This window comes from Trifolium pratense, linkage group LG4 (assembly GCF_020283565.1).
Source record: "Trifolium pratense cultivar HEN17-A07 linkage group LG4, ARS_RC_1.1, whole genome shotgun sequence".
In the NCBI taxonomy this organism is placed as follows: Eukaryota; Viridiplantae; Streptophyta; class Magnoliopsida; order Fabales; family Fabaceae; genus Trifolium; species Trifolium pratense.
The window spans coordinates 40,902,879-40,916,356 of record NC_060062.1 but is presented as its reverse complement, the minus strand read 5'-3'; the positions used below and the strand labels follow the sequence as shown (position 1 = coordinate 40,916,356).

At 33.0% G+C, this 13,478-nt stretch overlaps 2 protein-coding genes across 4 annotated transcripts; both read left to right on the top strand.

Moving 5' to 3' along the window:
- The first annotated feature begins 2,802 nt into the window (after positions 1-2,802).
- On the top strand, positions 2,803-7,052 carry LOC123923976 (F-box/kelch-repeat protein At3g06240-like). 3 transcript variants are annotated; one of them, XM_045976731.1, is made up of 2 exons: positions 2,803-4,101; positions 6,820-7,052. In XM_045976731.1, the coding sequence occupies exon 1, from the start codon at positions 2,860-2,862 to the stop codon at positions 4,099-4,101; it is 1,242 nt and encodes a 413-aa protein (XP_045832687.1). In that variant the 5' UTR covers positions 2,803-2,859; the 3' UTR covers positions 6,820-7,052. The 3 variants fall into 3 exon arrangements, with proteins under 3 accessions (XP_045832687.1, XP_045832686.1, XP_045832688.1); XM_045976730.1 differs by lacking the exon at positions 6,820-7,052 and adding an exon at positions 5,264-5,628 and having other exon boundaries at positions 2,803-4,102; XM_045976732.1 differs by lacking the exon at positions 6,820-7,052 and having other exon boundaries at positions 2,803-3,007; positions 3,277-4,320.
- A 2,172-nt stretch (positions 7,053-9,224) lies between these two features.
- LOC123881731 (F-box/kelch-repeat protein At3g23880-like) lies at positions 9,225-10,627 on the top strand. The gene has a single exon (XM_045930462.1). It carries the CDS (start codon positions 9,267-9,269, stop codon positions 10,443-10,445), a length of 1,179 nt encoding a protein of 392 aa, XP_045786418.1. The 5' UTR covers positions 9,225-9,266; the 3' UTR covers positions 10,446-10,627.
- The last annotated feature ends 2,851 nt before the right edge of the window (positions 10,628-13,478 follow it).

Here is a 13,478-nt window from a genome sequence, read left to right as displayed (position 1 = left end):
CAATCTTTGACATGAACACTGAACACCCTTTTATTTTGGCCGGCCTTGTTAATTCTTCGGAGGAATCAATAGCATGTTAATTTTGTGTGTTGATGGATCATTATGATTCCTATTTCATTGTGTAATATATGCAATTAGGGCACCCGAGCCAACTTGTGAACAGTTCGAAGTTCGATTTGATAATTGACCCATGAACTCGGTTCGTGAACCAAATGAGCTGATCTTGAGTTAAAAATTAAGTTTGTTAAATAAATGAGTTGAACATAAAACCATATACAGTTTGACTCATGAATTAGCTCGGTTATATATATATATATATATATATATATATATATATATATATATATATATATATATATATATATATATATATATATATATATATATATAACCGTACACTTTAATGAACTTTTCCCGAAGGTAACCAAGTGTCACTCCAAAAACAGATTGTATGACCGTTTCCAATGTTCAACTGCATACCTTCAATCACCTTATCCCAAACTGAAATAATGGCTCGCCAAGTCGAGGAACAAGTGTGCCTCTCTCTCTCTCTCAAAATAGGCTAACTTGGGCTTAAAATTTTGAGCTAAAATTTATTTAGGACTTTTTCCCGCCCGAAAAAACCCATTTAAAAAATTGACTAGATCGTATATTAAAAAAATACAAAAATTATTTTCGAAGCTGTCTTGACTAGGATTTATTTCCTTCCCTTCCTCGTTCTCTTCCTTCGATTCTCTTTTAGGTATTTCACCGGAGAATTAATTTATTCCTTACTATAAAAAATAAATAATTTATTCCCAATATAAAAAGTAAATTAATTTATTCCCTACTATAAAAAATAAATAATTTATTATTATAAGTTTGTCAAGGTAGTTTATCATAAAATAACTTTTAAAAAAACAATTTTTACTAATATGAACTTATAAAATAGCATAAAATATAATTTATATTGCATAAGCTGTTTACATAAGCTCAAAAATAAGCTAATTCAAAAAGGCTCTAAATTGAGTAGTGAGAAAATTGTGACAACGAATTTTTGTTTTTTTTTTTAAGCATTGTGACAACGAAATTGACTATTCACTCTTTTTATTTCCAACTATACAAACTAGGGGTGGACAGTGGGCGGATATGGGCGGGTTCGGGCCCAAAATTGTCACCCGGTCTAAATCACAGAGTCGAAAAATAAGGCTCAATGCACCCGAAAAATGAAGAACGATTTTTACGAGTTTAGGTTTGCGGTTTAAGTGGGTTGTCGGGCGGTTAGACATAAAAAAATAAAAATAAAAACACACCCAAAATTTGGAGTTTATATCCAGAAAGTAAGCAACCAGATATGAGAGAATTATTAAACAAACATAGAAGGAAAATTTTAAAAACCCAAAATCGACATAAAAAATAAGAAAATAATTAAAATCTCTAATAAAATTAAAATATAACCTTTGATTTCAATGAAGTTAAATAAACAAGATGAAAAATGATCAAGTTTTGGGTTTCAAAATATTTTAGTCTCCGTGGGTTTGAGGTGAAGTGAGAAAGTGTGAAGATGAGACGTGAGAAGAACTTAGATTTGGCGTTTTGATTTACTCATGCGGGCGGGTTTCGGCACCGCCGGTCCAATTAGTCAAACTCACCCGTAACAACTCAGTGTAAACCGAAAATTTTCAACTCGCTAACCCACGACCCATTATAAACAGCCAAAATCTCTAATTTTTAGGCGAGTTTTGTTTGGTTCGGACGGGCATCTGTTTTTTACCTAGCCCTAATACAAACGCAGAAATTTTAGAGGTAGTACCAAGTTGATTTAGGGGGATGCATTAGATTGGGATTTCATGGGATTTTAAAAGACTTTTATGATCAAAAAATCTTGAGGTATTCAATCATAACTTTTACAAAAGTTCAATAAATCTTGTGGTATTCAATTAAGACAAACATGATTTTTTTTTTCAGGGCATTAAAATCCGTTGGTATTCAATTGACCGATTTTGATGGATTCTTCTTTGGAATGAATTTTGAGAGACTTTTTAGTTGAAAATACACTTGATAGACTTTTTCAACAATCTCACCAAAATCCTTAAGACTTTTTTGAACTCTCTAAGACTTTTTACTTTCACCATGTATCAAATTTCTTCTTCTTCTTTATTACTTTCTCTGTTCATCATCACTGGTCTTCTTCTTCTTTTCTTTTTGTTCACTTTTTCAACAATCTCACTAAAAGCCTTGAGACTTTTTCAAACTCTCCAAGACTTTTTACTTTTATCATCATTGTACCAGTTTTTTTTGCTTCATTTTCTTCATTACCTATCAAATATATTTTTTTGCAAAAAATATTTTAACAAATTCTACATCTTTTTTACAAACTTTTGATTCATTACAACTTCTTATAGCAAACGAAACGAATTTTTTTGTCACATTCATCTGCTTCTGTTTCCCATCAATGGTGGTGGTGGTGATGACCTTTTTATTGGTAATTAGAAACATATATGTAAAAAAAAAAGTAAGGGTTTTTTATTTTTTTTGTTTAAATATTTGCATTCCCAAAAAAATATAATTTCTTTTATTAAAATTTATTGATATTTAAAATTTTCCAAATATACAAAAGTTTCCTAATATATAAAGTATTATGAAATCTTGATTGTAAAAAGTCTTTTGAAAAAAATCTCTTAAAATCCATTCAAATCTTAATTGTAAAAAAATATTGTAAATAAAGTCTTTAAAATCTCACAAAATCAATATAGTCCAACAAAATTTGATAAATTCATCTAATCTTTAAAATCGTTAGGATTCCCTCTTTTGTTTGACGATATAGGGTTTGTTACTCAAAAGTCTAAAGTGGTATCGATATTTAGGGTTTTCTCTCAAATGAAGAGAAACATCCGTCACAGAGGAAGAAGACGCATGGAGGAGAAGATGAAGAAGAAGAAGACACTGCCGTATCTTCCTCATGAATTGATCACACAAATCCTCCTCAGGTTACCTGTCAAGTCTCTTATTCTTTTCAAGTCTGTTTGTAAGTCTTGGTTTTCTCTTATCTCAGATACCCATTTTGCAAATTCACATTTTCAACTTACCTCCGGAACACACACTCGTAGAATTCTGCTCATGTCAACTTCACGTCCTCGTGAATCTCGATCTATAGATTTTGAAGCATCGTCACTTTACGATGATAGTGCTTCTGTTTCACTTTACCCTAATTTTATTCCTTTGGAATCTTATTCTTTTATTAGAATTAAAGGTTCATGTAGAGGCTTTTTACTTTTGCACTGTTACTATGAACAGAGGCTACCGATGTTCAGGATTTATGATATCTACATATGGAATCCATCCACTGGATTTCACAAAGAAATACCTTTTTCGCCTTTTGCTTCCGATCCAGATAAACAATATTTCAATTATTTCTATGGTTTTGGGTATGATCAATCAACAAATGATTACTTGCTTGTTAGAATGTCATCTGATTCCCACTTTAATGATCTGCCACCACACGGGGAGTATTTCTCATTGAGAGCTAACACGTGGAAAGAAATTGAGGGTACTCAATTCCCTTATAGAAATCCCATGGAGGATGAACAGCTCACAGTAGGGTTTCTCTTTAACGGGGCTATTCATTGGTTTGCTTATCGTTGTGATTTAAACAGGCAAGTTATTGTTGCCTTTGATTTACTGGAAAGGAAACTTTTCGATATGCATTTGCCAGATGATTTTCACCGCGAACTTAACGAATTTGGTTTTTGGGTATTTGGAGAATTTCTCAGTCTCTGGGCTGTGTATTATGGTGATGATGTTCATGATAATTCTACACTTGAGGTATGGGTGATGAAAGAATACAAAGTGGATTCGCCTTGGACAAAGACTCTTGTTCTTCCTTTTGGTGGCACTTCCCGTAAAAACTTTCCCCCAATATGTTCTACAAAAAGTGGTGATATTATTGGAACGAATAGTCATACTGGATTGGAGAAGTATAATGACCGAGGACTAATGCTAGAGTATCACTCCTATTTTAACGGTCGATGTGGATGGGAAGTGGCTTTGTATACAGAGTCTTTGCTTTCACTCCCTGACAATGAACAAGCTTATGAAAGAGGAATCAAACAAGAAGAATGAGGTTGTGAAATATTCTCCTTTGCCTTTTTCTTGATATTTATAATTATATTTATAATATAATGTGTTTTACTGCACTTGTGACATGAACCGGAATGCTATGTGAGCTGATCCAATATTTCATGAAGCATATATTGTTTAACTAAATGTATTATGCTTATTGGAAATATTGACAACTTGAATTTTGTTTGTGCCATTCACTACTATTTGTGCATGTTTAATTGGAATGAGTTCTAATGTATGTTTTATCACTGCTTGAGATTGGTTTATAATTATATGGTAAATTAGTCTCGTGAGTTTTTGCACGTTGATTACGATCAAAATCATAATTAGATGACTTTGACTCAAAGCACATCATTAAAAATTTGATCAATGCCACATGTGTTTGGAGGAAAAAGAAGCTTATGCTCTCTAATTTTGGTGGACTCTAATTACTTGGTCTCTTGCCATTTCTCTGTTTCAAACCACAAAAAAGAGAGGAAAAAAAAAACCAATGTCAAAGCAGTGAATTATACATAATCTGTTAAATGAATTTCAAGAATTTAGATCATTAGAAACTTCAAAATGAAATCACCTCATGAACCTAAATAGTTCTACTACAATTACAACTTAGACTTTTCATACGTTATCCAATGAATTCATATGCTATCCAATGAATAAAAATCAAAAAGCCATCACTATGGTATCAGTATCAGCAAAAAATACATTACAGGGTGATAAGCCATTGTTTACTAAAAATAAGTCATATACAAGTTCAGGGCATAACTAAAACAGTATATAGATTTTTTTGTTAAAGTTTAACACATCTGCGTGCAGAGTCTTATCAGTAAGAAATAATTCCAGAGGAATCTGTCTTTAAAAACTATAAAAGAAGTGTTTATTTATTGAGAAGTGCTAGCAACACACTCTTTAACAAACACACTCTAACACACTCTCTTCTATTGGTTAAAATTTATATGGGTCCCATAAAAGTTATATGGGTCCACATTTTTTTATGGGACCCATGTGAATTTCAACTAATAAAAGAGAGTGTGTTGGAGTGTGTTTGTTAAAGAGTGTGTTGCTAGCATCATTCTTATTTATTTTACAGTTTTGCATACGTGCTTTATAAAAACTGACTTTGCAGAGTGAAAAAAAACTAACTGGTTTATGCAAACTGCATCAGCTTTCACATTTTCAAACTGAACTGCTACATCATGAACTGAACTACACAGTTACAAAACTACATAGTTTGATTTTCATACTGAAGTGCTGCAAGTGTGTGCTTGTTGGGATGACTGATGAATCTAAAGGCATACACTTATATACCAGTTGGAAAATATCCCAACATAATCAAGTTAGTTATGTTTATATACCTCCTCTACACTTATAAATTATTATGTTTAGAGTCTTATGTCCTTGTAGGAACTAATCAAGTTGTAGTTAGAGACCTTAGCCAAGACTTGATGGAGGAAAAAGAAACAATTATTGCTTCTGTTTGATGTTTTTAGTTGAAGTGTGATGTTAATATGAAGTGAATTATGTGATGAATTTGTTTTCTTTTCTTATGGAATGATGTGTGGTTCTTAAATTATATATAAGTAAGGATTTGATATTGTTATAAGACGACCATCTGAGTTTTTGACTGTCGGGTTCAATAAAGAGTTTTAAGTGTTATTATCCCTAATATGAGTTTGTTTATAAATTGGTATTGGTAACATAAGCCATACTGAAATAATGTGGTAACTGGTAAAGGCTAATGTTTAGCCAAAAATGACTAAGTAGTACTTTGTAAGACCGCTAGAAATTTCAAGAACTATACCTTCAGTGTCTCCTCAGGTATGTGTAGGTTTTCTACAAATTATGTTTGGACATTGACAATAGGAACTTAGGAGTACGCGGGATGGGGTGGTCTAGACATTCAAGTGCTTAGACCTTTAATAAAGGAACAAAATGTGGTTTGTTATTAAGGCTTACATATGGCATTTCAGGTGCGTGCTGCATAATTATGCAGAAAACGATAGTTGAACAAATTTGTTATCAGTGAGACTTGTAGGATCAAATTTGATTTGTACTTTTAAGCTCAAATTTGGTAAAGAGGATTAGGAAGTCTAAGTGATGATTTAGATTTTAGACAAAACTAAGGTGAAATTTCCTTTCTTGCCAAATTTCTCATGCTTTATAAATCTCTATTCTCTAATATGGTTTAGACAAAACTTGAGGACTATAACCAACTTGAAGGTTTTTTGGGTTCAATGGACTATAACAACCACCGGCCACCGGAGCACTGCCGACGGCCGCCGTGAAAGTCGCCGGACCGCCGCCGGAAAACCGCCGCCGTGCCGGTCGGAGCGCCGCCGTGTTGACCACCGGTCCTCCACCACCTCTTTTAATTAATTATTTTATTATAAAATAAAGAATTTTAAAAAATTGAAAATTGGGCCTGAATTAGCTATTGGGCCTGAATTTTCAAACCAATTCCAAACCAAATTACAAAATGTGGTTATGGTTTATAATTGGTGTTTTTTTATTGGAGTGGTGTGGTTTTTTTTTTAAATGGATTTTGCAAACTAAGATTGGATATGGATTGGTTAGTAATTTGGTTAAGGATAGCCAAATTTTTTGCACACCCCTATTTGATAATGTGTGTGTTTAACAGCTCTTTATGTTAATTTGTTTTCTATTGTTGATAATCAAACCTACATTTTCTAGTTTGTATTGATAATCTATCTATGCAATTCCGGAGCTTAATTCAAGTAGACAGAGGGTGAATTTAGAAAACCATTGGTGCATATGACAACTGAGGCTTCATTTGTGAAGGAATTTTAGCTTGAATTAGGAAGCAAAAATGTGTGTATTTGTTATTATGAAATCTTGGGTGGCTGCATTTGTAGTGTAACTTGTGTTTGACGTCATTTGTACTATGACCTGTTGTCAACTATTTGTGAGATGGTAATTGAGAATATTAACAGATATGTTTGTGTGATTCAAAATCTGACAAGTTATGTATGTTGATTAAGATCAAAATCACAATTACATGATATAATGGATACCACATATTCCACTTGAAGTTTTCCTTGCTTCACTGATTAACTATTTAGAATATATAATAATATAATATGGATTATATCTTTTCATAAGTTTTTTTAAGAGAAAGAGGCCAACGATAATGTGCAACAGGTTCAATCTATCCCCGAAGAAACGATTGATAGTTGTTCCAAAAGGTTACGATTCAATTCCTGAGAATATTGCCCAAAATGATAGTAGCATACACCTTTAGGACCAAGTGCATTATGATGTGGTAGGTGTCGAGCTTCAAGAGAATGCCACTCATGGATCTAGCACTCTTGATGGGAAACATTTTGTTCATGAAGACGAAGCAATTGGTGCTCATGTTGTTCCGGTACAACCACATGATAAAGAGAATGAGTGGGTGGAAAGTCTTGGGGATCGCAAACATGCCAAACAACACCAATCTCTCTAGGATCGTGAGATTGTGTTGGTTCCTGAAAAGCAATTGAAGGTAGAGTCATAACCTATCAAACGAGAGATACACTTGCTTAGGGACAATCATTTGGAAGCTTTGGGCGCACAAACACACAAATCAAAAAACTTAAAAATAAAATAAAATTGTAAAATCAATTTATACTACTTTAATCATTTTTTTTTTAGTTTTTTCTTATTTCTTGCGAGTGTGCCTAACAAATATTATTTGCGTTTGTGCTTATAGAAGACTTTCTCGTCAAAGCAACACTCACTTAAATGGTATTCCTACATCTAATTCGCTTAAAATTGTCAATTTATACCACTTTGGCCAGAAATGCTAATAGTCATTACAACACTCGCTTAAATGATATTCCTATATATAACTCTCAACGAAGTGTTGATAGTCATTTTCTCTCTATTTTTCACAATGAAGTGTTATATTTGGCCAAAAATGCTAAGGACCTAGATTTACTGCTCTGAAAAAACAACACAGTAGCACACACAGTAACTGTTCCTATCCATTGATTTTACATCTGAAACTATAACTGCATTAACGTATATATCCCATTAGTATCTTTATATTTATCTGCATGAACTTTAGAATTTCTCATATTTTTAGGGAAGGAAATTGTTGTGCTGATAAGCTTGCAAATTTTAGTTTAACGTCTCGGGAAGATCACTGGTGGGATAATGTTCCTAGTTTTATTGGTGATGACTTTTTTCGCAATAGGACAGCTTTGCCTTCTTATAGATTCAATTGATTGTTTTTCTTGGGTTTTGGCCTAGTCCCCCCAATGTTCAATTGCTTTGTTTCAATAAATTTTTATGTGTGGTGCTGCAAATGATTGATGGTGCTTGGGGTGCCAACATAGTTGGGATGTCAAGTTTCTACAACTGATGCCTTTGCATTACACTAGCCTTTAAAAAAAAAAAAAAAAATCTTTATATTTATCTCTTTCTCTCTCTATATACACCTAATGGTTTCCACCAAACATTCTTCAACTCATTTTATACCACCATTGTGTTAGAAAGAAGTCATTTGGATATATTAGGATAAATGGTATAAAAAAATTGATTGAGTTTGGTTTGAAAAAAAAAGAAGAAGAATGTCATATAATTATAGTGGGGTATAGTGGGATGATTTGGCGGAATACACAGTTGCTATCAATTGACGGTGTAAAATTAGTTTACACTGTCTGTGCATTATATTATTATATTTCTCCATGTCATTCAATAGGGTCTTGCTAACTAGTGCTCTATGACACTAGTTAAGGAACTAAAAATAGAAATAAAAGAAAAATTGTGCATTAAAAACAACAAAATTTAGACTTTTATTATGTTGACTTTGACTACACCATTTCCAATAAAAAAATTTCTAAATTTGAATCCTTAGTACTCCCTCCGTCCCAATTTGATTGACACAGTTGACTGTTTCACGCATGTCGATGTATAACTTTGACGATTAATATTTTTAATTGTATAATAGTAAAATTATAAAAATTTGATATTTGACGAATCAGACAACATATTATATACTAATATATTTTTTTTTACTATTTAGTACGAGATAATTGTGAGGACGAAATTGTCTATTCACTTCTTTTTTTTTTCTTTCTTTCCAACTATACAAATGTTTGTTTGACGATATTTCATTTATTTATTTACCCCGCTCTCCCTCTGTCAGTCTCATTAGGGTTTCCGAAATGAAGAGGAAAAACCGTCACAGAGGAAGAAAGCGCACGGAGGAGAAGAAGAAGAAGAAGAAGACTCGGCAGTATCTTCCTCATGAATTGATCATTCAGATTTTACTGAGGTTACCAGTGAAGTCTCTTACACGTTTCAAGTGCGTTTGTAAGTCATGGTTTTCTCTTATCTCAGATCCCCATTTTGCAAATTCACATTTTCAACTTTCCGCCGCAACACCCACTCGTAGAATTCTCCTCTTATCAAATAAAGCTCCACGTCTTAAAACTCGCTCTATAGATTTTGAAGAATCACTTAAGCATGTTTATGCTTCACCCAACCTTAAGTTTTTTAATCATCCTCTTTTCCCATATAATCAATTTAGTATTACCCTTACAAGTTCGTGTAGAGGGTTTATATTTTTCAAATGTTCTTCAAGTCTCTGCCTATGTAATCCATTCAATGGAATTCATAAACAAATACCTTTTTCTACTTTTGATTCCAAATCTAAGTTAGATGCCAATATTTTCTGTTATATGTATGGTTTTGGGTATGACCAGTCAAAAGATGATTACTTGGTGGTTTCAATGTCGATAGATACAAGCTTAGACGGTGTTTCATCACATTTGGAGTTTTTCTCCTTGAGAGCTAATACATGGAAAGAAATTGAGGGTACTCACTTCCCTTATATCACTGTTTCTGGTGCTCCCAAAGTAGGGTCACTCATTGATGGGGCTATTCATTGGTTAGCTTTTCGTCGGGATTTAGATTCGACTGTTATTGTTGCTTTTGATTTAATGGAAAGGGAACTGGTAGAGATGTCTTTCCCAGATTATATTGACATTGAACTTATAGATTGTGATTTGTGGGTATTTGGAGAATTTCTCGCTCTATGGGTTATGGATATGGAGGATAATGATAAAGTTGACATATGGGTTATGAAAGAATACAAAGTGCGTTCGTCTTGGACTAAAACGCTAGTTCTGTCTATTGATGTCAATTCTACTGGGTTCTTCTATCCAATATGTTGTACAAAAAGTGGTGATATTATTGGAACCGATGGTCATACTCAATTGTTGAAGTATGACGACAAAGGACAAGTAATAGAGCATTATTCCTATAACAAACGGGGTGGATCCCAATTGGCTATGTATACTGAGTCTTTGCTTTCACTTCCTGGTGACAGTGAGCAAGCTTAAACAGATGACACAAACAAGAAGAATTAGGTTGCGAAATACCATGTTCTTGATATTTATTGGATGTAAAAGTTAGTTATACTAGTGAGTTACACTAGTTAGTTGTTCTTCTCATTAGCTTTATAAGCCTTATGTACTCTTTGATATGCTTATTCTCATTATTAATATAATTTTCATTTTACTTTTGTCTTCTTTTCTCTTACCAATGAATATTGTGCTTGCCATTTTGGGCTGATGATGATCATGATAAGTAATGGCACAATAGCCTAAAACGCTCACCAAAACTAACACCTTCAAGTTCTGATTACTGTTTTTTTCTCAAACTCTTGCTTTAGTTTTACTTGATTAACCATGACCATTGAACCGTCTTTGAGCCTACCTGTATGTAGCTGTCCTTGTGATCATTGTCCTGTTACATTTGATGGATCAAAGTTGTTGGTTGCACCTTCAATTTCTTCTATTGTGAAGATGCCGTAAGGCGGTAATCAAGTGCAGGTAGCCTCTTAGCTGAGGAACTGAACTCCTTAAATATTTTGTCTTGAATATGCAGTAACAGCCAGAAACTCTATCATCAGCATATGAATATCTATCAGTTTTACTATTTGTTCTTTCTTCTTAGGACTATCTCAAAATGAACAAAAGTAACATAATCAAAAGCCCTGCAATTCCTACAAAACCTCCAATAATACCAAGTATTAGTCCTAGTTGCATCTTCGATTCCTTCTTCCCCTTAAATCTCGGGATCAGCTATGCTGATAAGCAATTAAGGCTTAATAATTTGTTACGTCCTGTGGTTTTGTTCTTTCACTGGTATATGACTGTAGCACAGAGAATGAATATCAACTTCGTGTCATTTGTCAGAGCATGGAAGTAAACCTTTTGTGTGATTGAATTACAGTGGGACTTACTCAGGCTAACAAGCTTGGCTTTGTCAGGCCGAGGTTCAGGACGAGCGGCTTTGTGGAGTGGCGAAACTTCTTCAGTTGAGTCCAGGTTCAAAACTGGTTATGCACTGTTCTAAATAGGATATGAGTGTGTGCATTTGACTTGTGTCCTGCTCTTTCTATTTATTGGGCTTTCCATTTTTATTAATCTTCATACTTTTAACTTTTCCACTCGTAGCAGATTGCGGAGACATTAATTGTACTCGACCTCTATGTGTTGTCTTGTTATATAGTTGGTTTAGCTTAGTGTCTTTGAACCTTTCTGACTTTTTCAAATTCAGTCAAAGGCATAAAAGGGGTAGATTTGTATTATTTCTTATGGAATGATGTATGTGGTTCTTAAATTCAATATAAATTAATGATTTGATGTTTTTAATATGATGACCATAATTATGCAGAAAAAAGATGGTTGAACAAGTTTGTTATCAATTTAGAGACATGTAGGCTCAAATTTATGTTGAAATTCGGTAAAGTGACAATTTAGACAAAACTAAGATGAAATTTCCTTTCTTGCCAAATTTCTCAAGCTTTAAATCTCTTTTTTGAATCAACCAAATAATCATATATTAAAAACAGCTCTCTAAATAAGGACAAGTAAGCACAATCTAGAAGCTAAACTAAAGTCAAAATACAAAGAGTATTAAAGTATCACATGAGCTGATGCAATATGTCATGAAATATTTATTGATAAACTATTTGGAAAATGTTTGTTGAAAATGTTGACACCTTCAATTGTTTGTGTGATTCACTGTTATTTATACATGTGTAATTGGATTTAGTTCTAAAGTATGTTGTGGTCATTATTTGAAATTGTTCTATATTGTAATTTCTTTGATGAGTTTATGCATGTTGATAAAGATCAAAATCACAATTACACGACTCTGACTCAAAAACGCGTTAGAAAAAGAAAACTAATTTTAACTTAATGAGCTTCTACATAAAAGAAGCTCAAAATATAGCCTTATAAAATGGAATATGATTATATTGTCAGCAGTCATCAATGTTTTCGTTGCTTGCATAACTCTTGACAGTAGGAAGATAAAAGGTAAGCTTTTATAAAATTGGGGTAAGTCATACTTCCTCTGGTCTTAAATATAAGCAAAAGTCAAAATGTATTTGGCTCAAATTTAGACTAAATACGTTTTGACTTTTGCTTATATTTAACTATTTAAGACCGGAGGGAGTAGATGTTTTTAACTTTTATTTAATTGACAAACCCATGTTGTTTGAATCGTATTTTCTGATGATTTTACTTTATGCTTCCTTGTGTTATAATCCCTTTAATGTCTTCCACCTTGTCTTAGGTTGGATGCCATGAGGAAAGGGGGTCATTATTATGTTTAGAGTCTTATGTTCTTGTAGGAACTAATCAAGTTGTAGTTAGAGACCTTAGCCAAGAATTGATGAAGGAAAAAGAAACAATTATTGCTTTTGTTTGACATTTTTAGTTGAAGTGTGATGTAGATATGAAGTGATTTATGTGATGAATTTGTATTCTTTCTTATGGAATGATGTGTGGTTCTTAAATTCTATATAAACTAAGCATTTGATTTGTTATATGAAGACCAACTGAGTATAATGACCAAGGAGTGGTGATATTATTCCCCTAAATGCTATCCCCTAATATGTTCTACAAAAAGTGGTGATATTATTGGAACAAATGGCGGTAATGTATTGGCCAAGTATAATGACCAAGAACAGTTGCTAGAGCATCACTCCTATTTTAACAATCGATGTGGATGTGAAGTGGCTTTGTATGTAGAGTCCTTGATTTCACTCCCTGGCAATGAACAAGCTTAGGAAGATGACTAAAACATGATATTTATATTTATATTGTATTACGTGTTTTACTGCATTTGTGTCATGAGCTGGTATGCTATGTGAGTTGATCAAATATTTCATGAAACATATTTTGTTTTACTATTTGTAATATGCTTGTTGGAAATATTGACAACTTTAATTGTTTGTGACATTCACTGCTATTTATATGTTTTATCACTGCCTGAGAATGTTTTATATGGTAAATTAGTCTCGTGAGTTTTTGCACGTTGATTAAGATCAAAATCCATAATTACATGACTTTGACTCAAAG